The sequence below is a fragment of the Acanthochromis polyacanthus genome, chromosome 16, assembly GCF_021347895.1.
Source record: "Acanthochromis polyacanthus isolate Apoly-LR-REF ecotype Palm Island chromosome 16, KAUST_Apoly_ChrSc, whole genome shotgun sequence".
Classification (NCBI taxonomy): domain Eukaryota; kingdom Metazoa; phylum Chordata; class Actinopteri; family Pomacentridae; genus Acanthochromis; species Acanthochromis polyacanthus.
The window spans coordinates 26,270,745-26,296,117 of record NC_067128.1 but is presented as its reverse complement, the minus strand read 5'-3'; the positions used below and the strand labels follow the sequence as shown (position 1 = coordinate 26,296,117).

The window sequence follows — 25,373 nt, the reverse complement described above, 5'->3', positions numbered from 1 at the left end:
TATATGGAATCACTTTAGATATTTTTAGGATTTCATGGGAAGATTTGAATTCATTTGTTGAAAATATTCACAATTTTTATATATTTATTTTTATTTCTCGCCAAATTTGGGGATTTTTAAAAAAATATATAAACTTTTAAGGGAAACTTCAAAGAAATTTTCTTCCTGAAGATTTTGCAAATTTTTTATAAATTTGGGGAATTTTTTGCTTGAATTTATTATTTTTTCAGACAAGGCAACAATATTTTTTGGTGCCGTAAATGAAGACAGCAGGAGGGTTAAGACACCTAAGCTTGATAATCCTGGTAAAATACAGCTTAAAATAAGTTTTCCAGCTAATTTTAAGATCTCAATATTCTACATATCAGATTTTATTTCAAGAAATCTTAACAAGACATTTTACACTTGTTCTATTGGCAGATTTTTTCACTTATTTCAGAGTAAAAGTTCCTCGAAATAAGTTTTTTTTTTCCTTGCTTTGAGAGGGGCATTTTTTCCAGTGCAGAAATAATATTTATTTTCCAACTCAGCTATGTCAATTCTAAGCTGAAGATACCTTATTGTAAACTACCAATCTCCCAGCAAACCAGGTTTTCTTTAGATTACAGGCTGCTTTTAATGACACGCAGACCTCCCAGTTACTGACAACTTGTCCTGTAATCTCCTCAAAGGGCAAAATCTTTACATGTTCCTACACCTATCTGTCTTTAAACTGAGATCTAAATGGTACACTAAAACATTATACATAGTTGGAAAAAGACTGTCCTACAAAACTCATAATGCTCCAACATGCAACAGCAAAGTTGAAACTGGACTCCTATATCAGAATGTAGTTTTGTTTCCTCCTTTAAAAACAGACAAGCCATCATACTGTCTACATTAGATTATACAGATATGTTGTTTGCTCATACTTCCCTTAATCCACTGGATACTATTGCAGTACCTCTCAGACTTTGGGAGACTTTAATAAATAAAACTTCAGCAACTCATATTTCCAATAGTATTCGTGAATTATTTTCAAATAATGTAGTTCTGAATGATTTTCATTGTTGTGATCTTGTGTATTTATAATTTGCTCTGTTGTTTGTATCTGAACTGGACATAAAAAAACAAATGTTTATCCATAACTTTGCTTGTGTTTTTCATCTTTTCATTTTTCTTTTAAATCAACAGTAATTAATGTGACGATGTCAATCAGATTAGACTTGGAATTCACTGAAAGCTTGACAGATAAACTGAGTCCTGCATACAGAGACCTTGAATCAAGGATTAATTCAGTGGTAAGTGCAATATTACATATATATCAGAATATTATATATATTAAGTGTAATTGTTAGTTATTGTGTTCTTCTACTGACTTCACTATTATCTTTCCAACAGTTACAGGAGCAGTATAGAGGTATCAGTGGGTTTCACAGAGCTTTTGTGACGGGATTCAGGTACAGTGATTCCTTCATTTGCAGAATAATACATAAATAAGAATAAATATTTGGAGTATGGAATCATAGTACATTTTACAACATAACTTTATTTTCCCTTTTAGACCAGGAAGTGTCATTGCAGATTTTGTAGTTCAGGCAACAGAGGTGAATGCGCCTGAAATAGCTGAAGCAAATAACAACCTCCCACAAGCCATGGAGTCGATTGCCCCAGTTTTTGATCCAGTTGTTGCCCAGTACACAAGTAAGTTCAAAAGAGTTAGTTTATTTATTTTTTCTTAAACTTGATTGAATTCCTGACTGATCTCTTGACTTTCTTCAAAGGTCCAACTCCACTGAATGTTTCAGGCCCCATTTATACCGGTGGAACCATGATGCTGACATGTGGCCCCCCAGACATTGATGTGGGAACAATTTCTGGTTCTGTATGGAAATTTGAAGGGCTGGCAATTAATTCTGACAGAATTAAAGCAACCACTGCTGACAGGCAGTCCACTCTTATGGTCAACAACGCCATTCCTGCTGATGCTGGTAAGCCAATGCTAGCCTCATTTGGTATTAAATCAGTGACCAAGAAATCTCCTGATATTTTACGCAATATAATTGTTGCCTAAATCAACAACATATGAGCTGGATTCTCACCTTACTTCTGTATAATAGCTGCAAAAGGCAGCTTTCCACTGCAGGAACTTCGGGCAGGTGCGAGGTGGTGCAAACATGCTTACATTTATTATAGTTTTATTATAGTTTGGGATCAGAATACTGTTTAACAAAAAGATTTTTAAAAAAGTACACTAAGTAAACATAATTCCTTTCCTAGAATAAGCGTCCTGTCCATATTTTAATACTACTGCAATTATAAATCCCCTGCTATCCACTTTGTGGTTTGTAGCATACTTGTGCATTCAATAATACCTACTTCTTTTAATTGCAGGACTTTATGAATGTACGCTGGAGGGCAGAGATTTGCATTTTGTCCAAACGGGAAAAGTGACAGAAATCATACAAGCTCCCATTGTGAGACTTCAGAGTAAAGTTTCCGTTCAATGTGAAGAGGGAGATGTACAGCCACTTCAGTGTTGTGTGCAGTCCCCCTACACAGTCAGCTGGTTTAATGGAATCAACAACTTAACATCAAGTAAGCAAAAACTGAATCTCCTTAATCTATCCATGGTGAAAAGTTGGACCTCTCTCTTAACAACTTCTTACTAACAACAATGGTAAACATCCCCAGGTTCTGCTGAAGAAGCCAACTGCATCCAGTATAATTATACAATGCAAAACTGCAACAGATCACAGACAAGAGAAGAAATTTTCACATGTAGGGTTAATGAACTAGAGGGCTATGACCAGACAACAACACTGACTGTTTTCATCCAACGTAAGAGCAATCTTTGGCACTTAACTACATCCTGTCCTTGTTGTTTTACTGTCCTTTTGACTAACTGATTATTTAACTCTCAAGCTGCTGAATGTAACGACACTCAATATGGGACTGGACGAGAAGATGACACAGTGAGCGCAAGGTGTGATGCAGGTCAAGAAGGGGAAAAGACTGCACGATGTCAGAACGGACAGTGGAGACTTGTGCAAGACACATGCATTGTAGTACAAATCAAGTTGTTATTAATTGAGTCGCAGGTAGGTGCTCCACGAATGTGCTCTATTGGTCTATATACGCAGATAAATATTACTGATGCTGCTTGGGCAGAGGTTGGGTGCCACCTGATTCTTTCATATACCAAAATCAGACAGTATAATCATTGCTTGTTAACCTTGAGGTACTAGTAGTGGTGATAACAGTTTTGCATTTGGATTTATTTGTCCTTTTGTGATTTTAATCTCTTTTCTTTTATTGCAAAAATGTGATTATCACATCATCTTTCAGGACCTGGTTGTGGAAACAGTGCCAGAATTTGTTGGGAATCTTAGTAAAGCCGTCATGACAGACGCAGCACAAATTTCCAATTCATCTGCTACAATATCCGCTATTGTTGACATCATAAATAACGTTGCAAATGTAACCATTGTTGTCAGTGATGACATCATGGAGGCAAGTAACAGATTTGTTTTGTTACATTTTACAACTGTACTTTATGACTTTTGGTCTTACAGTGAAATATTTCTTTATTTGCAGGGTGTACTAGAAACCATTGATGTCATCATTGGTGACGATTCAAGAGAGTCCTGGTCGTTTCTGAATTCAAATCAAACCAGCAATGTCAGCTCAGAACTGTTGGGTTCACTGGAGACGCTTTCCAATGGACTGAATGGGACATTGACAATCGAGACTCAACGGATCCAACTCAACAGAACTGTATTCAATGATTCTTTCAATGCAATGCTGAACTCCAGCGTTGCCATAAATATTCCAAATACCAACTTTTCCAATGTGTTCATCACCACTATCATTCTGTCCACGCTTAATAATGTTATGCCAGCAAGGGACTCTACATTTAATGTCAGCCTCTTCAATGCTACCACCAATGAGACTGTCCCTGACAATGCCATCAATGCTGCTGTGTTGCTTGTACAAATAAGTGAAACAATTTCAAACGTCACCCTGAGCTACAACAAGCTAAACGAATCCCTGTCACTGCACCCACAGTGTGTCTTCTGGAATTTTACACTTTTTGATGACCTCGGTGCTTGGATGATGAGGGATGTACATTTGTTTCTGATATAAACAATACGGTAACCTGCAGCTGCAACCATCTGACATCTTTCTCAATTCTGATGGCAACTAACATCCCTCCATCGATAAGATTCGCCTTGGATTTGATCACTTATATTGGAGTTGGGATATCTCTGGCAAGCTTAGTTATATGTCTTATTATTGAAGGGTACGTTTGGAAGGACATCACCAGAAACAGCACTGCCTTCATGCGTCACGTGTCCATCATTAACACCGCCCTGTCTCTGCTGATCGCTGACATCTGTTTCATTATTGGTGCTTCTTTCGCTAAGAACCCCCTCGAAGATGCTGGAGATGACTACACAGTTCCAGTTGGACCATGTAGCACGGCAACATTTTTCATGCACTTTTTCTACCTTGCTCTGTTCTTTTGGATGCTTGTGTCAGGCCTGCTGCTCTTTTACAGGATAGTCATGGTCTTTTCCCACATGTCAAGTCAACCATGTTGGCCATCGGCTTCACTTTGGGTTACGGCTGCCCTCTGATTATAGCTGTTATTACTGTTGCCGTCACAGCACCAGGAAATGGATATATAAGGGAAGACAATGCTTGTTGGCTCAACTGGTTTGAGACAAAAGCCCTGTTGGCCATGGTGATACCTGCCTTGACCATAGTTTTCATTAATATTTTGATCGTAATCGTGGTCTTGTTCAAAATGCTGAGAAGGGGTATGGGAGACGCTGCCCAAACAGATGAAAAACATACCATGGTGGTCATTATAAGATGTGTGGCCATCTTGACTCCTTTGTTTGGACTCACCTGGTCTTTGGGAGTGGGAACCATGATATCGTCAACAGATGTTGGAATCCATATTGCCTTTGCATTCTTCAATTCGTTACAGGTATTTGCACCCATGGACGCACAAGGCAGTAATTCAATGCTGATATTAATTGATGCACCAATACATTTTTCAGGTTTTCCACTGATACTGTGTTCATACACTAAAACAACCACATACAACCGATTTGATAAACTCTTCATGGCAATGTAGCATTAACTTCTAGTTGGCTGAGCAGGTAGCCAGAGCTGGAGTGTCGCCAATATCATTAGTTTGGAATATTAAGGGGTTAGCAATGATGACAAAAGGAAGGCCAGTGTACTCTCATCATCTCACAAAGTCTGAAAGAGTCTATGCTATCTGGGCAATAGTGTGTATGTACAGAATTCGTAGCTAACAACCATTGTGCATATATGCATCGGAGTCTTCCAAGTGGACTCCCGAGGACTAGAAAATAATACAAGTATGCATTCATTGGTGTCAGAAACGGCCTTTCTAAGTGCCTCCAAAGGAGTATAATGAAGGTCTGCAAGTGAAAAATAGCTCCTTTTTAGCAATTCGAGCAAATATCTCCAGAATCAGCACAGTGCAGAGTTCAAGAAGTTTGATAATGGTTGAAGCAACACGTGAGAGAGAAAATGTCTAGAGCAGGAATGTCAAACTCATTCCACAAAGGGCTCTAGGCTACAGCATTTAGTTCCAACATATCTACAGCACACAGTCTGACCAATCACCTGTCTGGAGACTGAGATCGGTTGATTAAATGAGTCAGGTCTGGTGTGATGCTGCTTAGTTGGAACAAAAACCTGCAGCCACACCGGCCCTTTGTGGAATGAGTTTGACATCCCTGGTCTAGAGTCTGTAAATATGACAGAACCTCTTGGAGATAATTTGGGATTTTGTTTTAAGAAAGGTCCGGTTTTGAACCAGCAGCTCCACAGGTAAACCTTTAACTCACTGCGCTACAGATCAGATTAGTTCTGACAGTAATTTGGGATTTTGTTGTTTTCTCAGCGTACTGGAACCTATGTACAGGATTCTCTAGTATTATTAAAAGAACTAATGCACAAAGCACCGTTTAGTGAAAAAGCATGTCAGCAGCCTGTTGCGGGACATTTTGGGCACCAGCTTCACCACCGATACTTGGATTAGCATTGTCAGCCAAATCTGTTTAACTACAAAGAGGATTGATTTGATCCTTAGATTCATTCTACATGCAAAGCAGTTTCACAGTTGTATTACGAAGCAGTGGCAAGTACCCAAATCTAAGTACTAATATGTGGCTTGACAAAAACTGGTTTAGAGTATCTCTACTTATAGTGCAGTAATTTTGTACATTTCATTTATTGTGTTATTTCACTGTAATGATTTTAAAAATGTTTGTTTGGTATTCCTCAGGGTTTCTTCATTCTTGTGTTTGGAACATTAATGGATTCAAAGGTATGTTGACCTTTACTAGAACAATTTGATATTTTGGAAAGTCATGCACTCTGCACAGGCGTCATAGCAAGAGCAGTATGTTAGCATAGCAGCAGTGCTGCTATGTATGTGAAATGGAAGAAAATGCAAAAGCACATGGCAGTGATTCTAACCGTAGCGATTCTACTGCAGGCACATGAGATTTTATTGATAAAGATTATATTAATACATTTAGTGATTGCACTGTACAAAAAATGAAAGTATTTTTGAACAGATTTTACTAATTTATTTGGACAATTTGGACTGGTATTTTACAAATCTTTCCTCTAAGATATTTTCTATTACAAATGATATATGTTGCAAAAACACATGATATGTATGTATGTAACACCAGTAGTAATATAAAATATGTATAGATGAATAGATTAGTGCCTCCCCAGTGTCACGTTTTTCAAAAAGACATTAGGGTGGAATCGGTCTTTTCATCTCACTGACAACAAATATAACAATATAACATCTCACTCACGCCAAGAAAGCTTTTTCAGAATGTGATACCGAGCTGAGCTAGCGTGTTTCCTGAGCAGTTGTATGATAAAACGTACATGGAGGAGATCATTTGTGTTGCATAAATACACTTTTCTCCCAATCAGTAAACCTGTTAAACTAATCTTACCCAAAATTTAGTTAGTTTATATTTCATTCACTGACAAAACAAAACAAAAAAACCCTAACAATTCAACACAATACAAAAGCAAAAGTTTCCAAAATTCTGAATGAAAGGGAGCAGAAAGAAGAAAAACTTATGTAATCTGCCCCTTTATACTAAACAAACAAACAGTTCACAATGAGTAATAAAACAAACAACAAACAAAATGACTGTAAAGTCTGAGAGTCCTGCACAACCACTCTCTCTCATATCAGTTTTCTCTCTGTATTTTGATAGTATGCTAGTTTTAATTACACTTTAAAGTCTAGCATGTAATTTTGATTCTTTTGATTCCTTGTCTAGATCATTCCATGCATTGACCCCTTTTACAGAAATGCAACGTTCCATTAATTTTATCCTAAATCTGCTTTTTTTTTTAAAAACAACAACAACAACAACAACAACTCTCTGTTCCTTTACAGTTATACTTGCTTTCTCTTTTTACAAATCTGTTGTGGACATTGACTGTTAAAGTTTGTTTATGAGCTTTATGCATAATTTGAAGATTACTGTAATCTACTATGTCGTGGAATTTCAACTATTTTAAATGAAGAAATAATGGGTTTGTTGGATCTCTATATTTTTTCAACTGATTATTCTTATGGCTCTAAAATGAATTCGGCCTTTGACATGAATTTGATTGTGTCTGTAGATCCGTGCTATTCTCTCAAGAAGCACCTCTACACCAGCCTCTGGCTCTAATCAAACAAGGGTAAGTTCTTCTGTTCTTTTTTAATATAACAAAACTATTTCTGTTGCACTAAGCTATTTTTCAGTTTTCACCTTTACATTTCTTCTACTGTAGAGCACAAGTGGTGGCATTTCCTCTTTCGGTGGGATGAATTTGATAAACCGACTCCGTGGAAGAAGAGGTAAGTTATTTTACTTTAAGCTGCTTTGCTGTTTACTCAAATCGACTGTCCAGTTGACACTTTTGCTGTTTGTCTTTCAGATGTCTACCGTGTTTCAAATGCTGCAAACTCCAGCAGCAACAACAGCGGTGTATCAGACACATTTATTAGCGTACATGAGTAGTGGCTCAGTAATGAGTCATTAATTCTGCTATAAAAACAGTCCAAAAGAAGGAAAACAAGTGTAATATATCTGAAATGTAAAGTACAGTCAAACAATCGTGTGAATGAAACTGTTAAATAGCATTTTTAAGAGCTGCCACTTGAAGCAGTGTTTTGTAACACTAATGTTGGAACAATGGCCAGAATAGTTAGTAAAGAGCCTGTTAGAAGGTTACAACTTGTAAAAACTATTGTCTGACTGCAGTTTCATGACCGCATGTTAGCATGACTGTACCTTTAAACAGAAGCAGATCAGGCTTTGCTGAAGAAGCTGACGATTGAACAAAGTACAACTCAACATCTTGTGTAAAGTGTTACTACTACTGTTTAAAAACAAAGTCTTTATGGTATACTTTTAAATTGTGTTGCATCAATAAATCTTGTTTTATTTAATACCATTGTACTGGTTAAGTGTAGTGTGTGTAGCAAGATTGTTGCAGAATTAGCCTCCTACTGCTCCAAACAATGTAGATCAAAATGTAGGCTGCAACATACCTAATAGTAGAAACTACATTTTATGATTTAAATGTCACTCGTTAATTTAGGGTTTCTAAATGTTCTCAGCTTGTCTGAGAAAATTATCAATTTAGACTAAGTCCCAAAGAGACTTTGATGAAAAAGAACTTTATCAGTCCCATTATGGAAGTCATAAACTCTGATTTCATTGACCTCTAGTTCCCAAAACAAAGAAATGATAGAACTGCTGATAATTAAGTCCAAACATGTATTAACTACTACGACAAACAAACAATAAGCAACAAAAGAAAGTGAATAAATGATTGAATAAATGCAGATAAACTAGTAAACTGTGATCTTCACTGGAAGCAGATGATAGAAAAGGTGATGAATTTAGAATTACTTTGAAAATTGGAAAACCAATTGTAATTTATAAAATCACCCATTTCGCAGAAGGAAAGTGATACTTGCGTAGCCTTTGTAGTAGCAAGAGGGAGGCCGCTGCAGGATGTGGAGTTGTGATGATCTGCTGGATGAGTTGGCTCAGAAAGGCAGAGACAAGGAGACATTTTGGCAGGTTTGTATTGCAAAAGTGTGCCAAAGTAAAACCACCGAGTCAAAGCCCATAGTTATCAAGAAAATATTTGTGCTGTCGTAGTTTCTAAGTAATTCTTAAGCCAGTTGTACTCTTCTAAGAGACAATTTTTCTAAGATCCCCATGTTGTACAAGCCCATTCTTACAAGCCCAAGTTGAATTTTTCTATTAGCCCAAGTTACATTCTTCAAAAAGCCCTCTGTTGCATTCCAGTGACTTTCCTCCTTATAGAAAGTTTTGCTCATAAGGAATCTCCAGACTTGCTCTTGCATCGCTGCTAGAGACAAAGAGTTTGATACTTCTTCACTGGCTGGTGAAGGATAGAAAACAATACATGTGCTATGGTTTCCATTCTGACAGGTGGGAGGTTCATGTGTCATGTTACATAAAGTGACGAGTGGCAATGTGACCATTTATCTATCAGAATAAATGTCAGTTTAAATAACATGTTGAAACCATCTATGGAGAACCCTGTGGTATGTAGACACTCATGGTCATTATAAAATGACCATGAGTCTGCATTATTAAAAGCTACAGCTCAGTTTTTCCAGCAGTTATTCCTGTTTTATAGGAAATCGAGACACTGACAGCAGATTTAGACCCTTTGTATCCCTGAGTTTTGTTGCAATCATCAGCACAACTGCTTTCATCAACATGTTTGTTGGAATGGTCATAGCTAAGAAGACGATTCTCAAAGTATGGAACAAGGAGATGCCTCCTAGTTTTGAGGCTTGGCTCAGAGTTTTCGAGTATGTTGCATTTAGAGAACATTCGATTTGAGATTGCTGGGAAACCAGATAGATTCCATCAAATATGGCAACCGTTTCTTGATCACATTACACAATCTGGAGGACCCTCATGACACCTCAGTTATTTTGATTGTCTTTATCTGTTTATTTTCATATTATTTTAAAATGTGATTACAGTTATAGATGTGTCTGAGTACTGATGGTTTTTTTTTTTTTGTTATTATTGTTGTTTTTCCCTTCTATCTTTTTGTTTGTCTGTTTTTTCTTTTTCTAACCTGCTTCGTGGGAGAGGGGTGGGAAGAAAGGGGTATCTGTTCGGGTTTGTTCTGTATATTTGAAAATAAAGTATTTTAAAAAAAAAACGTGTTTGTTCATTCTGTCAGGAGCTGTGGTGCTAATAACATAATGATTTCATCTGCACCACTCCATCTTGGTTATGAAGGCTAATGTAATTACTTCTCTTACCAATTCCAAACAAGAAAATGTTTTACTGGGAAGCCAGTCAGTAACAAATGAAATGGTACGTTAACATGTCATTTAAGCCAGTTGTTACTGAATACAGGTATGTTTCAACATTCACAATTGAATTTTAGTTTTCTGACACCAGTTGGATGACAGAAACCAGCTTAGTTGATCCAGCCTGACTGCATTTTATTGTTGAAATGAAGGTCTTTACACTTTTCACAACAAAGTCATCTACTGCATAATCAGTGTCTAACCTGTATCAAGAAAAGACTCCTCTTTATTAGTTGAAACCATCACAAGTTTTCATTTGTACTTTCTTCCTTTCACCATCAGTCAATCAACTAATCAATCGGTGCTGCTGACTGATTCTGAACTGACCTTAGATGCCATGCTAACATTCTAACACTAAAAAACATTAACAGTGGTAACCTCAGAAACACAGAAGAAATAAAAACAGGGCGTTCAACGTGTCAAAGCTCCAAACTTTAAAATGCTAGACAAAATATCAAGAATTCCAAGAGGAAACAAGAAAAACATCACAGGAATAAAAAACTATGGTGGATATGGTGGACAGGCCAAGCAAAGGTTAAATGTAATTTCATGTTTAGTTGGAGGTCAAAACTCAATCAAGTAAAGAAAATAAAACAGTCAGAGATGAGTGTTAGGTTTCTGGAAGTCAAATGTCAGAGTGATCAGGTGGAGTAAAAATGTCTGGGGTCCTCTCTGCGTCTTCTGCGACTTTGTTGCTCGAAGAACTCACGGATGTCATTAGGAGTCACAACCTATCAGAGAGCAGACAGCGAAATCACACAGAGAGTCACGGCATATCAGAGAACACACATTCTATAACACGTCTAACTTTCTACTGACGGATTCCTGCAGTGCTATCGCAGACAGACAGGAGCCGCTTCCACAAAAATAAAAATTCACCTTTCCATCTGCTGCAAATCTCTGCAGGAAGTCCTTCAGTTCTGCTTTCATGTCGTTGTATCCTGAAAGAAACGCACATACACTGTCAACAGAGCCACATGTCAGCATGGAAGCTGTAGCTCTATCTGGGGGACATTTCTTTTCATGTAACATTTGGCACTTTTTGTGAGATGTGAAGTGTTTTCAGTGGAAGCTCTAGTTTCATATGTGATACGAGTAATTTTATGTACCATAGGCAATTAAATTGGTTCACATTGTACTTTTATGTGTAGTACATGTAGCTGCATACCATGGATGATCTCAAGCTGCTGTACTCGGTTCAGGTTGTCCAATGCTGACATCAGAGGGTCATGTCCTTGCTGTCTCTGTTCATTGTTCTTTCCTTGGTTTTCGTAGGTGAGGACAGTGTCTGACTCGTCCAATAGGAAGGACAGATTGGCCTCAGACAGACGTTCCTGAGGAGACAGGCCAAAGATATATTTATGCCTACCCACCTGTCAAAAGTCTGGACATACCTTCTCATTCCGTGGTTTTTCTTTAATTTCATGACATTGTAGATTCTCACGGAAGACATCAAAACTATGAATGAACACATATGGAATTATGTCGTTAACACAAAAGTGTGACATAAATCCAAACATGTTTTATACTTTAGATTCTTCAAAATAGCCACCTGTTGCTTTAATTAATGCTTAGCACACTCAGCATTGTGTCAATGAGCTTCATGAGGCAGTCACCTCAAATGGTTTTCCATCAGTCTTGACATACACATACAGTATGGGCTGGAAGGCACGTTATCCTACTGGAAGTACTCATCAGATGATAGTGGTTATAAAGAAAATATCACCAGCCTGAACCATTGATACAAAGCTGGGTGGATCCATGATTTTATGTTGATATGCCAACTTCTACTTTGAATCTTCTTTTGTCCAATTTTGTTGAGCAAACTCAAGCCTCAGTTTCCTATTCTTAGCTGACCAGAGTGGCACCTGGTGTGGTCTCCTGCTGTCCCAACACATGTGCTTCAAGTTTTAACACATTTTGCATTCAGAGATGGTCTTTTGCAAGCTTGGTTGTAACAAGTGGTTATCTGAGTTACTTTTGCCTTTTCATCACCTCAAACCAGTCTGGCCGCACTACTCTTACCTCTGGCAACAAGAAGGCATTTTCACCCATATCATTGCTACTCACTGGATATTTCCTCTTGATCAGACCATTCTCTGTAAACCCTGGAGATGGTCGTGCATGAAAATCCCAGTTAAAAAAAAAGTTTCTGAAATAGAATGGTCTGTCTTACACAAACAACCATTCAAAGCCACCTAAATCACCCTTTTTGCAAATTCTGATGCTCGTTTTGAACTTCAGCAGTCATCTACATGCCAAGTGTGTACCTCCTTTACCTCACTTGATTCAAAATAGCTGCAGCCAACTGATGCTAAAAGTCACTCAGTCTCTGTTTCACCTGTTAGTGAGACTGAAGTATGAAGACTCCTGTATCTGAAAGGTCCAAACAGCGGTGAATCAGTAATCCTGGCTATAACTACATAGTGAAGACAAAAGAACACTGCAAGGAACTCCATGAGAAGGTCACTGAAAACCATAAGTCTGGGGATAAGACCAGGAAATTTTCAAGTGACTGAAAATGCTTTGAATACAGTTAAATCCATCATTAGGAAATATTGGAAATCTCACTACAGCAAACTGTCCTTCAAATCTGAACACCTGTGCAAGAAGCAGTTTAGTGAAGGAGGCCACCAAGACACCTATGACACTCTGAATGAGTTCCAAGCCTCAGACTGTGCATACAGCAACTCTTGCTGCTCTTCGACAGGCAAAGCTTCATGGGAGAGTGGCAACTGTCATGTTAAATCTTGACTAGTGTCTGCCAAACACAGAGTCTACTCTCATGGCCAAAAATTAAAATTTTGGTCTCATCAGATCACAGAACCTTCTTCGAGTTGAATCTCCCACACTCCTTCTGGTGTGGGAGACTCTGAAGCGTGAAGCATGATAGTGGCAACATCAATGTAGACTTTCAAATGAATGCAGCAAAGCATGGAAAAGTCTTGGATGACAACATGGTGCAGTCTGCAAAAGAACTGCAGCTTGGGAGATTTGTTTTAGATCAAGATAATGACCTGTAGCATACAGCCAAAAGCAAAACAGAAATGGATTAAAGACAAGGTGGATATTCCGGAGTAGTGGAATCATAAGTTGGACCTCAATCCAGCTGAATTTGTTTGACTGGACTGCAAAAAGGAGTTTCACTCACAACTTTTCATGTTGCCCGGCAGAGCTTGAGCAGTTTTGCAAATAAGAAAAAGCAAAAATTGCAGTGTCCACATCTGCAACGCTGACTGAGACCTATCAAAGTGACTCTGTTGAAGAGAATGATACTTCTGCACTCACTTTTACTTTATAGTTTTAGTTTATTGATATTACTTTGTAGAACTCTGTTTCATTTTGACATGACAGAGCCTTAATTGAATTGAGCATGACCATACGTATGTTAAATAGCAAAGGAATGGAAAAATTTCCAAGAGGGTAAATACATTTTATAGGCACTGAAATGACGTGAGCCATTGTTCATAAAGACTTGTTAGTCATTCCGGTAGACTTGTTTTTAAAAGAATTACTAAACATTTGAGCGTGTCACAGAAACTACACACTTAACCACAGTCACATCATCAATGCCCTCAGTCAATAGGAAATCAGTCGAATGTTACCTGACAGGCGTTGCAGGAGCAAAGTTTGGAGCGCCATGCTGGTGGCCAGAACACAGCTCCTGACTGCATTCTTTTCTCACCAGTCGCTTGTAGTTGCCTCAGTGTACAGTCTGGCTCCTCCTCCACACGGCTACGCTTGGAGCTGGGCTCTTTCACATCATCATCCTGACAGATTTTTGATCATGATTCAGTTACACTGATTGGTGCAAATCTGTTACTGTAGGTACAAATGAAACATTATGTATTGATCCATGTTTTTGTGTTTTCTTTGTATGCAGTAATTTTCAATGCTGGTGAAAGGATCTGCTATCATAGATTAAGATTTTTACTGCCTCATAGCTGCTCTAGTTTCAAATTTGCTGTTACTATGGTAACCACATGTCAAGTCAGCAAGACAGCAAGACAGCATTCAAATCAAACTAATCAGCTGAGTCTGCTTTCTCACCTCTTTTTCACTGTTAGGAATGTTTCTTTTTGAGTCTTCCAGTTCATTTTCGACCTTAACCTCTACTGCTGCATGTTGCACTAATGATGAAACACACACAGTTTACGACACAAGACAATGCAGATCTAATGTATCAGAAGAGCAGTATAAAACACAGCACTGGGACGATTTACCTGCAAGGTGTGCAGCATAGGTCCAGAGAAATGGGTTTTTGTTCATACAGGACTCACAGATCATCTCCTGCAACTCCACACAGTCTGGAACCACACAGCCTAGGTGCTGTGTTTAAAGAAACGCGTGTAAAGGTACGGGTACAACACTTTGGTGCCAGAAACGTTTGGTGTCACCCAGCATTTATCTGTGTGTTGTTGGACTTACCCTGCCATGCAGCCAGTCCTCACACACCACACACTGAATCATCTCATCTTCTACCTGAAGACACAAACAAGCCAGTAACAGACGGACACTGCTTCAGTTAGACCTGAGACCACAGCAATTCAATTCATTTTTTAAGAGAATTCCAATTCACAATATATCATCTCAAGGCACTTCTCAAGGCATCAAGAGCGTGTTGGAGAAATTCAACAAATCCCATATTTTATTTTAATTCCTTTAGAGCAAGCACTTCATAACAGGTGAAGTTCAGGTGTGTGTCCCACCTGGTCATCTGGGTCTGGATAAGGCCGGCCGCAGGTGCAGTAAACTCCAAAGAAGTTATGACTGTATTTATTCAGATTGTTGACCTCATCCTTATCCTTGAGCAAACACACATGGGCACACACAAAGTATCTTAGTAAGTCTTTGTATGAACCAGTTAACAGGGGTTTAAGAGTGAATCAGTAGTGGTTCATTTAATCTTATTCAACACCAGAACTCACAGGGTGAAGTTTACACTGCAGCTCTGTGAACTTCCTGTTTCCACAGTCACAGCGAAAGTTCCTGAAGAAAACACAGGAAAAAATCTAAATCAAAGAAGCAGAAAACAGAACAAGATAACGGGGAATAAAAACACAAAGAAAGCACAAATTAGATAAATTCCCATCCTATTTGGTGGGATAAATATTTGTCATGCAAACCTGCTGACACACTGACACCCATTATTACATTAGAATATAAGGATTCTGACTGAATTTTTCATGAGACTTCCCTTTTATAAACCACTCAATTGTTTCAAAACTAGATGTGATTGATCACCTCCAAGGCTGCATCGACAAACTGATCAATTAATCTGTCAGCGTATGAAACGCAGAAGTTAAGCTGTACCTTTACAATTCTAAACATTATTGTCCTTCTATGGTCATTAATTTCACCCAGAAACTTATCTCTGTATATCAGATTGACATATTCAGAAGTTTTTTTTTATCTGAGAAAACAATCCCTTCATGCCTTAGATTAACTACCCCATTTTTTCTTTCGGTATGTGCAGCCTCCATCAACCCTTCCCCAGTCACTTCAACTGGAGCACATCGCCTCACCTATGACTATGCTCAAACACTGCAAAACAACACTGTTACACAATGGGAAGTAATTTAGCCATATGTGTTTCAGCTGGAAGCTGATTCTGAAGAATTATGACACGGAGAGTCCCACACTGCAAGTTGACAGGATTGGTTTGCTGGGTTTGTTCTGTTATTCTGGAGGCCTGAATCCATGTTCTGAAAACTTGAAAATGCTCAGCCATGATGATGACTGCTTTTTATGCATTCATACGTCTTCTATCATATAAAAACAACATATGGACATGTTAATAAGATAAAAAAATATAAATATACATAAGTGGGATTCTCCAAAACTAATTTTAATCAGAGGATCAGGTCATCTGCAAACGTTGCCAAAAAAAATTAAAAATCAGTAGAGAAGCATTAGAGTGATCAATTAATTGATAGTGAGTGTAATGATAGTTCACCTCTTGGTGTAGAGTTCAAATAAATCATGACCTTCATGACATTTGTATGAACAGGCCAAACACACTCCTGCTGCCTCTGCTCCTTTTGGTGTGCAGGTGTTACAGGCATACAGAGCCTGGCGCTTCACATAGCCCTGAAACATAAACATCAATATGCAAGGAAATATTAGACCCTCCAGAAAAACGTGGGCTAAAATCCTTGATTATGTGAATAAATATGCGGGGTTTTTATGCCATTTTATGCGGGGAAATTGCGGAAAGTTGCAAAGTATGCGAATAGTTGTGAAATATGCAAAAATATGCGCGATTCACCTGCCGTCTGGCCGCGGAGGGATGTGTCCTCTAATCAGACACTGGGACTGCTGCGGGGTTACTGGACTGACAGCCTGTGCTTTGGGAGGGGGAGAAGCTCACAGCAGCACCTGCTGCTTGTTGAGGACAGTAACTGCTGAATGATCTGAGTTTTTCTGTCAGTCTCCAAAACGGCAGAAAAAGTCGTTAGATTTGTGGCTAGTCGCTTTTGACAAAAAAAGTCGCTAGGACGCTTTGGAAAGTCGCTAGATTTAGCGAGAAAGTCGCTAAGTTGGCAAGACTGGCGCCACGCTCCGCATCAGCTCGTGCTTCTAGTGTCTGTGTGAACTGATGACGTCAGGCCGGGCGTCACATAAAAACTCACTCACAACTCCATTTATATTGGTTATAGTTTTCTCATTTTATGCGGAAATTGTGAAAATGTGAGATTCTTGCAGGAATTATGCACTGTTTTGTAGGGATTATGCGGCCTTTTGGGAAATAGCTGACCCCCGCATAATCAGCGGCATTTTGGTGATTAATGCGGGAATTCATGCGATTGTATAATCGTGTTTTTCTGGAGGGTCTAAAATATAAATAAACAGAAGCACAAATACAAATATGCAAACAAATGTAATCAATTGCATTCAATCAACTCATCTCATCTGAGACTTTTTGGACGAAATCAACCAGCAATCCACATTCACAAAACACAATGTGGAGTCTTTATTTGAACGACATTGCACTGAAAACTTCCTTAGTTCACACTATGGAAGAAACAGCCTCCATTTCTACTATCTGCAGTTTGGTCTATGACCCTGACCTCACTGGATTCTTCCCAATTTAACCTCTGCTGCATTGACATTAAAGAGTAATTTGTGTGTGCGTGTATCTGTGTGTGTGTGTCTGTGTGTTTGTTTGGTATCCAGAGAGAATGCACAAAGAGATTCATTGGGCTTTGACTGAAGCAGTCGCTGCTGGACTCCGGTAGAACTTTGTTTGCTCATGTTTTCATCGACAGAACTTAAACACAGGAGGGAATACTAATTTTTCCAGAAACATACACAAGTGGCCCGTTACAAACCAGCACATTTTGAAATACACACGTGGACAAAATTGTTGGTACCCCTCAGTTAAAGAAGGAAAAACCCACAATTCTCACTGAAATCACTTGAAACTCACAAAAGTAACAATAAATAAAAATTTATTGAAAATTAAATCATCAAAAACAGCCATTACTTTTGAATTGTTGATTAACATAATTATTTAAAAAAACAAACTAATGAAATAGGGCTGGACAAAAATGATGGTACCCATAACTTAATATTTTGTTGCACAACCTTTTGAGGCCATCACTGCAATTAAACGATTTCTGTATTTGTCAATGAGCGTTCTGCAGCTGTCAACAGGTATTTTGGCCCACTCCTCATGAGCAAACAGCTCCAGTTGTCTCAGGTTTGATGGGTGTCTTCTCCAAATGGCATGTTTCAGCTCCTTCCACATATGTTCAATGGGATTCAGATCTGGGCTCATAGAAGGCCACTTTAGAATAGTCCAACGCTTTTCTCTCAGCCATTCTTGGGTGTTTTTGGCTGTGTGTTTTGGATCGTTGTCCTGTTGGAAGACCCATGACCTGCGACTGAGACCAAGCTTTCTGACACTAGGCAGCACATTTCTCTCCAGAATGCCTTGATAGTCTTCAGATTTCATCGTACCTTGCACACTTTCAAGACACCCTGTGCCAGATGCAGCAAAGCAGCCCCAAAACATTACTGAGCCTCCTCCATGTTTCACCGTAGGGACAGTGTTCTTTTCTTCGTATGCTTCGTATGACGATTTCATGAAGCAGCTAGTGAATTAACTAGGTGAGTTTCATACATGCATGTCTTTCCTACACACGTGGACAAAATTGTTGGTACCCCTCAGTTAAAGAAGGAAAAACCCACAATTCTCACTGAAATCACTTGAAACTCACAAAAGTAACAATAAATAAAAATTTATTGAAAATTAAATCATCAAAAACAGCCATTACTTTTGAATTGTTGATTAACATAATTATTTTAAAAAAAAAACTAATGAAACAGGCCTGGACAAAAATGATGGTACCTCTATAAAAGATTGAAAACTATTTGACCAGAGTGACATGATTAACTCAGGTGTGTCATTTAATTGACATCACAGGTGTTTCCAAACTCATAATCAGTCAGTCTGCCTATTTAAAGGGAGACAAGTAGTCACCCTGCTGTTTGGTGAAAAGGTGTGTACCACACTGAACATGGACAACAGAAAGCGAAGGAGAGAATTGTCCCAGGACATCCGAAAAAAAATTATAGACAAACATCTTAAAGGTAAAGGCTATAAGACCATCTCTAAACAGCTTGAAGTTCCTGTGACAACAGTGGCTCATATTATTCAGAAGTTCAAGACCCACGGGACAGTAGCCAACCTCCCTGGACGTGGCCGCAAGAGGAAAATTGATGACAAATTGAAGAGACGGATCGTTGGAATTGTATCCAAAGAGCCCAGAGCAACCTCCAAAGAAATTAAAGGTGAACTCCAAGGCCAAGGTACATCAGTGTCAGATCGCACCATTCGTCGTTGTTTGAGCCAAAGTGGACTTCATGGGAGACGACCAAGGAGGACACCACTGCTGAAAAAAACTCATAAAAAAGCCAGACTGGAATTTGCAAAAATGCATGTTGACAAGCCACAAAGCTTCTGGGAGAATGTCCTTTGGACAGATGAGACCAAACTGGAGCTTTTTGATAAGGCACATCAACTCTATGTTCATAGACTCAAAAACCAAGCATACGAAGAAAAGAACACTGTCCCTATGGTGAAACATGGAGGAGGCTCAGTAATGTTTTGGGGCTGCTTTGCTGCATCTGGCACAGGGTGTCTTGAAAGTGTGTAAGGTACGATGAAATCTGAAGACTATCAAGGCATTCTGGAGAGAAATGTGCTGCCTAGTGTCAGAAAGCTTGGTCTCAGTCGCAGGTCATGGGTCTTCCAACAGGACAACCATCCAAAACACACAGCCAAAAACACCCAAGAATGGCTGAGAGAAAAGCGTTGGACTATTCTAAAGTGGCCTTCTATGAGCCCAGATCTGAATCCCATTGAACATATGTGGAAGGAGCTGAAACATGCCATTTGGAGAAGACACCCATCAAACCTGAGACAACTGGAGCTGTTTGCTCATGAGGAGTGGGCCAAAATACCTGTTGACAGCTGCAGAACGCTCATTGACAAATACAGAAATCGTTTAATTGCAGTGATTGCCTCAAAAGGTTGTGCAACAAAATATTAAGTTATGGGTACCATCATTTTTGTCCAGCCCTATTTCATTAGTTTGTTTTTTTAAATAATTATGTTAATCAACAATTCAAAATTGATGACTGATTTTGATTATTTAATTTTCAATAAATTTTTATTTATTGTTACTTTTGAGTTTCAAGTGATTTCAGTGAGAATTGTGGGTTTTTCCTTCTTTAACTGAGGGGTACCAACAATTTTGTCCACGTGTGTACGGTCATTAAAGCAAAAGCGAGACAAACAAATATTTCTGACATTCACAGGCATTATTACAGATTTAACTTTTCACTCAATATATTAAACTGTTGTAACGACAAGCGTTCTAGTAAATAAATACCTACAATGTGTACTGATTCTACAATGTCTACTGTATGTTAAAGTACACTGACCTGAGGATATGAGCAATGATCTGAGTCACTTCCAGCCAACACAGCTGAAGCCTCTTCCTCCAACTCTTCATCTTCCTCCAGAACATCAACCAGAGACACCGTGTGCTCCTCACACATGTTTATCGTCCTCCTGACAAACAATTAAAATAAGCAAGATACATCAGGTTTAAATCAGCGGACTGTTCCAGAAAGAATGTTTAACAGAATCTGACGCCTTTAAGAAGCATGTTTGCTTAAACAACGCGCTTCCTTACGAGGGAATATGTTATATCTGAAACTTATGACATATTCTTGTTAATCTCTATGTTACTAATACCACGGAATGATGCCAGTTAGATACAGTATTCAGATTGTATGCATTCTATTGCCATTGGAACCTACCGTATTCAAAACTTAATATGTTTTTATACTGACTCGCTGCAAAGTCTGTTTACACTTCTAGTGTTGCAACTAATAGAGCAGAGATTAGAAAATTGATTATTATGTTGGGATCTATTACAGAGGATAATCTATAACATTAATTACGTTTGCAGTAGCAGCATATTAATTTACCTTCATAAATTCTTAGAGTCAGTCAAAACAACCTGTGGACGCTGTTCATTATGTGCAGAAAAAGAGACACATTATGCATTCAATGCTCTTTTTATGTGAACAGGTCACAGAGTCTGAGTCAGAAAGCCTGAGCTAACAAAGAAAGTTCATAACCACCATCGTGATAGTCGTTATTTCTGACTGGGGTTTCATATTTTGTCAAGCCCACCTACGCAAAAAAAAGCCCAGCTATGTCAATCTAGCTTCATGCTACACCTCTCAGACTTGTCGTTTGTATCAGTGATGAGTTATGATGGCAAATGTCTGTTTCAGCACTGTACATATTATTCAGTGTATTGTTCAAGTGATCTATCATTTAGCAGGTTGGAATTTACTTCAGGGAACATAAAGCTCCTAAATGTGTTTACAAATTTAAAGTTGAAACCTTCTTGTCCAAACAGTCATAATAATACCGGAGATCTGCAAAAGCTTTGAGGATAAAAGCAGCGGGATAAAAGCAGCGGTTGAAATTGCCTGACTTTTCAGAGGGAAATGTTGTTATGTATTATAAGGACAGGACAACTTTCACAGAATGGTAATATCAGTAACGGTCTGCAGCAACCCAGAGATTATGAATTGATCACAGTGTGGTAGTTTGACGTGCAGTGATGGCAATAGTGCTGCTGAATGTTTGAGTATAGGTGAACTGATCGGTGAGGAGGCAGTCGTGTGAGGACACTGATCGATTTCTTTGTCCTCACACAAAGTTTTACTTAACTATTTAGACACAAGCTGAATGTTCTAATCGGTGATCATCACACTGATCAGCGGTCAGATAACAATCCACTAACCCTCGGTCTGACATTAAGCTTCAGTTTTTTTTCCTCAATGAACACCACTTCACTCCGTTCTAATGCTAACGCTGTTAGCTGTGAGAATAAAGACAGAACTCACCGAGCTGACGGGGATCAGACCGGATGCGACTGTAAACAAATCGATAACCTCTTCACTAACGTTAATACGTAATCAGCTCCGTCTAACCGGAAAACTGATCAGGTATTTGTTATCAAACCGCTAACGACTAATCCCTGATTATAAAGACGATTTGTTTTCTTCTCCGCCTTTCTTCTTCTTCTTCTTCTTCTTCTGCTGCTGCTTCCTCTTCTTCATCAATTGTGGAGATGCCACCATTAGGAGCACTATCGCCACCAACTGTCCAAAAGTATAGTTCTTTTGAAATTATTATTTTTTTCCTTCTTTATTGACAAAATTATTCAACAAAACATTGTGTAATCTTCACAAAGGTTTTTTTTTGTAAAGAACAGGTGCTTACAGTGCAGTAAAGTAAGATACATGTCTATAGAAGAGGTAGTTCAGAAAATGAAATAGAATCAAAGCAAACGGAAAAAAGAAGAAATAAACTAAACAAAATAAAACAAAACATATAGCTAGGGCTTTTTAACAGATCGTAGTTCTCACTCAAATTGAACAGTTTCTTTGCATGTTTAGTATTCATTTTTAAGGGCTTTAGTGAAGGCTAGAAACTCCTTATGAAACATATAAAATCTAGGATTTACAATTATGTATTTGCATTTGTGTATGCAAAATTTAGTCGAGGATGAGGATATTGTTAATCAAGAAGTCATAATCTTGTTTTCTGATACAAAACGATATATAATATCTTTCTACAGAAAAGGTCCAAGTAGACTACTGGTATAAAGACAGTCATGTATATCAACCCAAAGTGCTGATGTGAACATACATAGAATGAACAGATGATCTGTAGTTTCTATACCCCCACAAAATACACAATTATTCATGTCAAATCGAAATCCTTGATGTAAAAATTCATCTTTTGAAATTAAGTGAAGACATGTTTCAAAATAGATGCATTTGAGGACCAGTTTGTGAGACAATACAATACAATAACTTTATTATTTCCTCCATTCTCTATACACCGCTTTATCCTCACTAGGGTCACAGGGGGTGCTGGAGCCTATCCCAGCTGACTCGGGCGAAGACAGGGGACACCCTGGACAGGTCGCCAGTTTTTCGCAGGGCTACATATACAGACACACAATCACACTCACATTCACACCTGCTGGCAATTTAGAGTAATCAATTCACCTCAGCATATTTTTGGACTGTGGGAGGAAGCTGGAGTGCCCGGAGAAAACCCACGCATGCACAGGGAGAACATGCAAACTCCATGCAGAAAGATCCCAGGCCCACCCCCGGGATTTGAACCGGGGATCTAGTGCTAACCAGCACACCACTGTGCAGCCCAACTTTACTAATCCCCGAAGGGAAACTCGAAAGACAGCACAACCGCCGTATCCTGCTGTATTGGTAGGATTTTGAATGGCATTAAACCAAACCCCTTTTGTTACATGTGATTGATTTGTAATGTTCGGCCTACTTATGTTACACATTTCAACATTGGCCCTGATTACTTTCAGCTGATGCATTTTGTTTAAAAAAATGTTTGATTTTAATATAAAATAAAATACAAAATTTCAGTGCTTAAATATCATTATTGTCGTTTCTTAATGTGTCCCTGTGATGAAACACTGACACCACCATGGCCTCCTCAGTAAACTGTCTGGAACCATATAGTCACTGCTTCGAAGTTTCTATACGGAAGGACATATCAGCAACACTTGGTTAGCTCATGACGGAAGCAGGAGGTTGTAGTGATGGCGGCACAAGTGTTGGCAAGGCTGAAGTACAGAGACGGACAAAGGGAGGAAATCATTGTTAAAGTAGACAATCATCTGACTTCTCTGATCAGCGGAATAAACCAACTTAACGCCAGCGTGTCGCAGCTTCTCAGCGAGCTGGTGGAACGAGAAAACACCCGCGGAGACTGCGCACAAGGTGAGCTCGTGAGGGGTGTGTTTGTTGCATGACTGTTTTCAGGCACTAAATAAAAACATCCAAATACAAAAAATAAAAATAAAAACATCCGGTCTAGTGTAATTACATCCCCAGTGCTTTCATTTATGACAGGCGGACCGACATTCAGCATCTCATGCCTTATTCTACCCGTGACCCAAAAGCAGTCCCAGCACCCATCTTTGGGACGTACATTTATACTCTACAGAATGATCCTAAAAGACAAGAAAAAATATGTAGTATGCCTAAATCACCCGGATGTTCCCCCACATCCGGATTATGAAGTACCTCCTTCATATATGTATGATATTATATAGTGTGCCAAAAAAAAGAAGTACGTACATCGGACATATTATACTGTAACTATATCTGTAACAATTATTTTCTGGTATACTACAAAATGTTTAACAGAATGGATATTCAAATGCAGCCACACTTGAGCGTAAAGAGTGCACAGACAGATGACAACTCATTTCATACAACAGACTTTGCATGCCACACCTCTTACACTTCACAGCATGCTAAATCAAAATGATGACATCCATATATTCTCATAACACTGTGCCATGTTTTGTAACTATACTAAAAGTTGTTATGAACACAGTTTAGTCTTTTTCATCTCCTCTGTTCTTATCTCTGGTGGTTAAGCAGTTAAGACGGACAGTCTCCAGCACCCTCCACTTTGTACAGGAAGTTAGAAAAACACCTCAGTATACTAAAAATGTTGTCAGATATATGTGTGTGTGTGTGTGTGTGTGTGTGTACACACACACACACACACACACACACATATCTGACAACATTTTTAGTGTATATATATATATATATATATATATATATATATATATATATATACTGCTCAAAAAAATTAAAGGAACACTTTTTAATCTAAGTATTGCATCAAATCAGTGAAACATGTGGAATACTGATCTGGTCAAGTCAGTAACTGAGGGGCTTTTTAGTCAGTTTCAGCTGCTTTGGTGTTCATAAAATTAACAACAGATGCACTAGAGGTTAACAATGAGACAACCCCCAAAACAGGAATGAGTTTACAGGTGAAGGCCACTGACATTTTTTCCCTTCCTAATGTTTTCAGACTATTTTTCACTAGTTTTGCATTTGGCTAGGGTCAGTGTCACTACTGGTAGCATGAGGCGATACCTGGACCCTACAGAGGTTCCACAGACAGTCCAACTCCTCCAGGATGGCACATCAATGCGTGCCATTGCCAGAAGGTTTGCTGTGTCTCCCAGCACATTCTCAAGCACATGAAGGAGATTCCAGGAGACAGGCAGTTAGTCTGGGAGAGCTTGACAGGGCTGTCGAAGGTCCTCAACAGATCACCAGGACAGGTATCTGCTCCTTTGTGCAAGGAGGAACAGGATGAGCACTACAATAGCTCTACAAAATGACCTCCAGCAGACCACTGGTGTGAATGTCTCTAATCAAACAATCAGAAAGAGATTTAATGAGAGTGGTCTGAGGGCCCAGTGTCCTCTAGTGCCCACTGTGCTCGCTGACTGGCACTTGCCATAGAACACAGGAATTTGCAAGTCCACCACTGGTGCCC

The 25,373-nt window shown here is 38.8% G+C and overlaps 2 protein-coding genes across 2 annotated transcripts; one reads left to right on the top strand and one right to left on the bottom strand.

Moving 5' to 3' along the window:
* The first annotated feature begins 2,679 nt into the window (after positions 1-2,679).
* On the top strand, positions 2,680-9,909 carry LOC110959747 (adhesion G-protein coupled receptor F1-like). Its single transcript, XM_022206712.2, is given in 10 exon segments — positions 2,680-2,820; positions 2,905-3,080; positions 3,328-3,492; positions 3,577-4,090; positions 4,093-4,563; positions 4,566-4,975; positions 6,311-6,352; positions 7,690-7,749; positions 7,843-7,909; positions 7,990-9,909. Coding segments are annotated over 10 exon segments (2,094 nt in total). The 5' UTR covers positions 2,680-2,714; the 3' UTR covers positions 8,073-9,909.
* A 627-nt stretch (positions 9,910-10,536) lies between these two features.
* LOC110959743 (putative E3 ubiquitin-protein ligase UBR7) lies at positions 10,537-22,079 on the bottom strand. Its single transcript, XM_022206709.2, has 12 exons — positions 21,863-22,079; positions 20,378-20,507; positions 16,383-16,516; positions 15,355-15,415; positions 15,136-15,231; positions 14,855-14,908; positions 14,650-14,755; positions 14,477-14,556; positions 14,032-14,196; positions 11,595-11,760; positions 11,306-11,367; positions 10,537-11,157 (listed from the first exon to the last, which is right to left on the bottom strand). The coding sequence occupies exons 2-12, from the start codon at positions 20,492-20,494 to the stop codon at positions 11,068-11,070; spliced, it is 1,131 nt and encodes a 376-aa protein (XP_022062401.1). The 5' UTR covers positions 20,495-20,507; positions 21,863-22,079; the 3' UTR covers positions 10,537-11,067.
* Between the last annotated feature and the right edge of the window lie 3,294 nt (positions 22,080-25,373).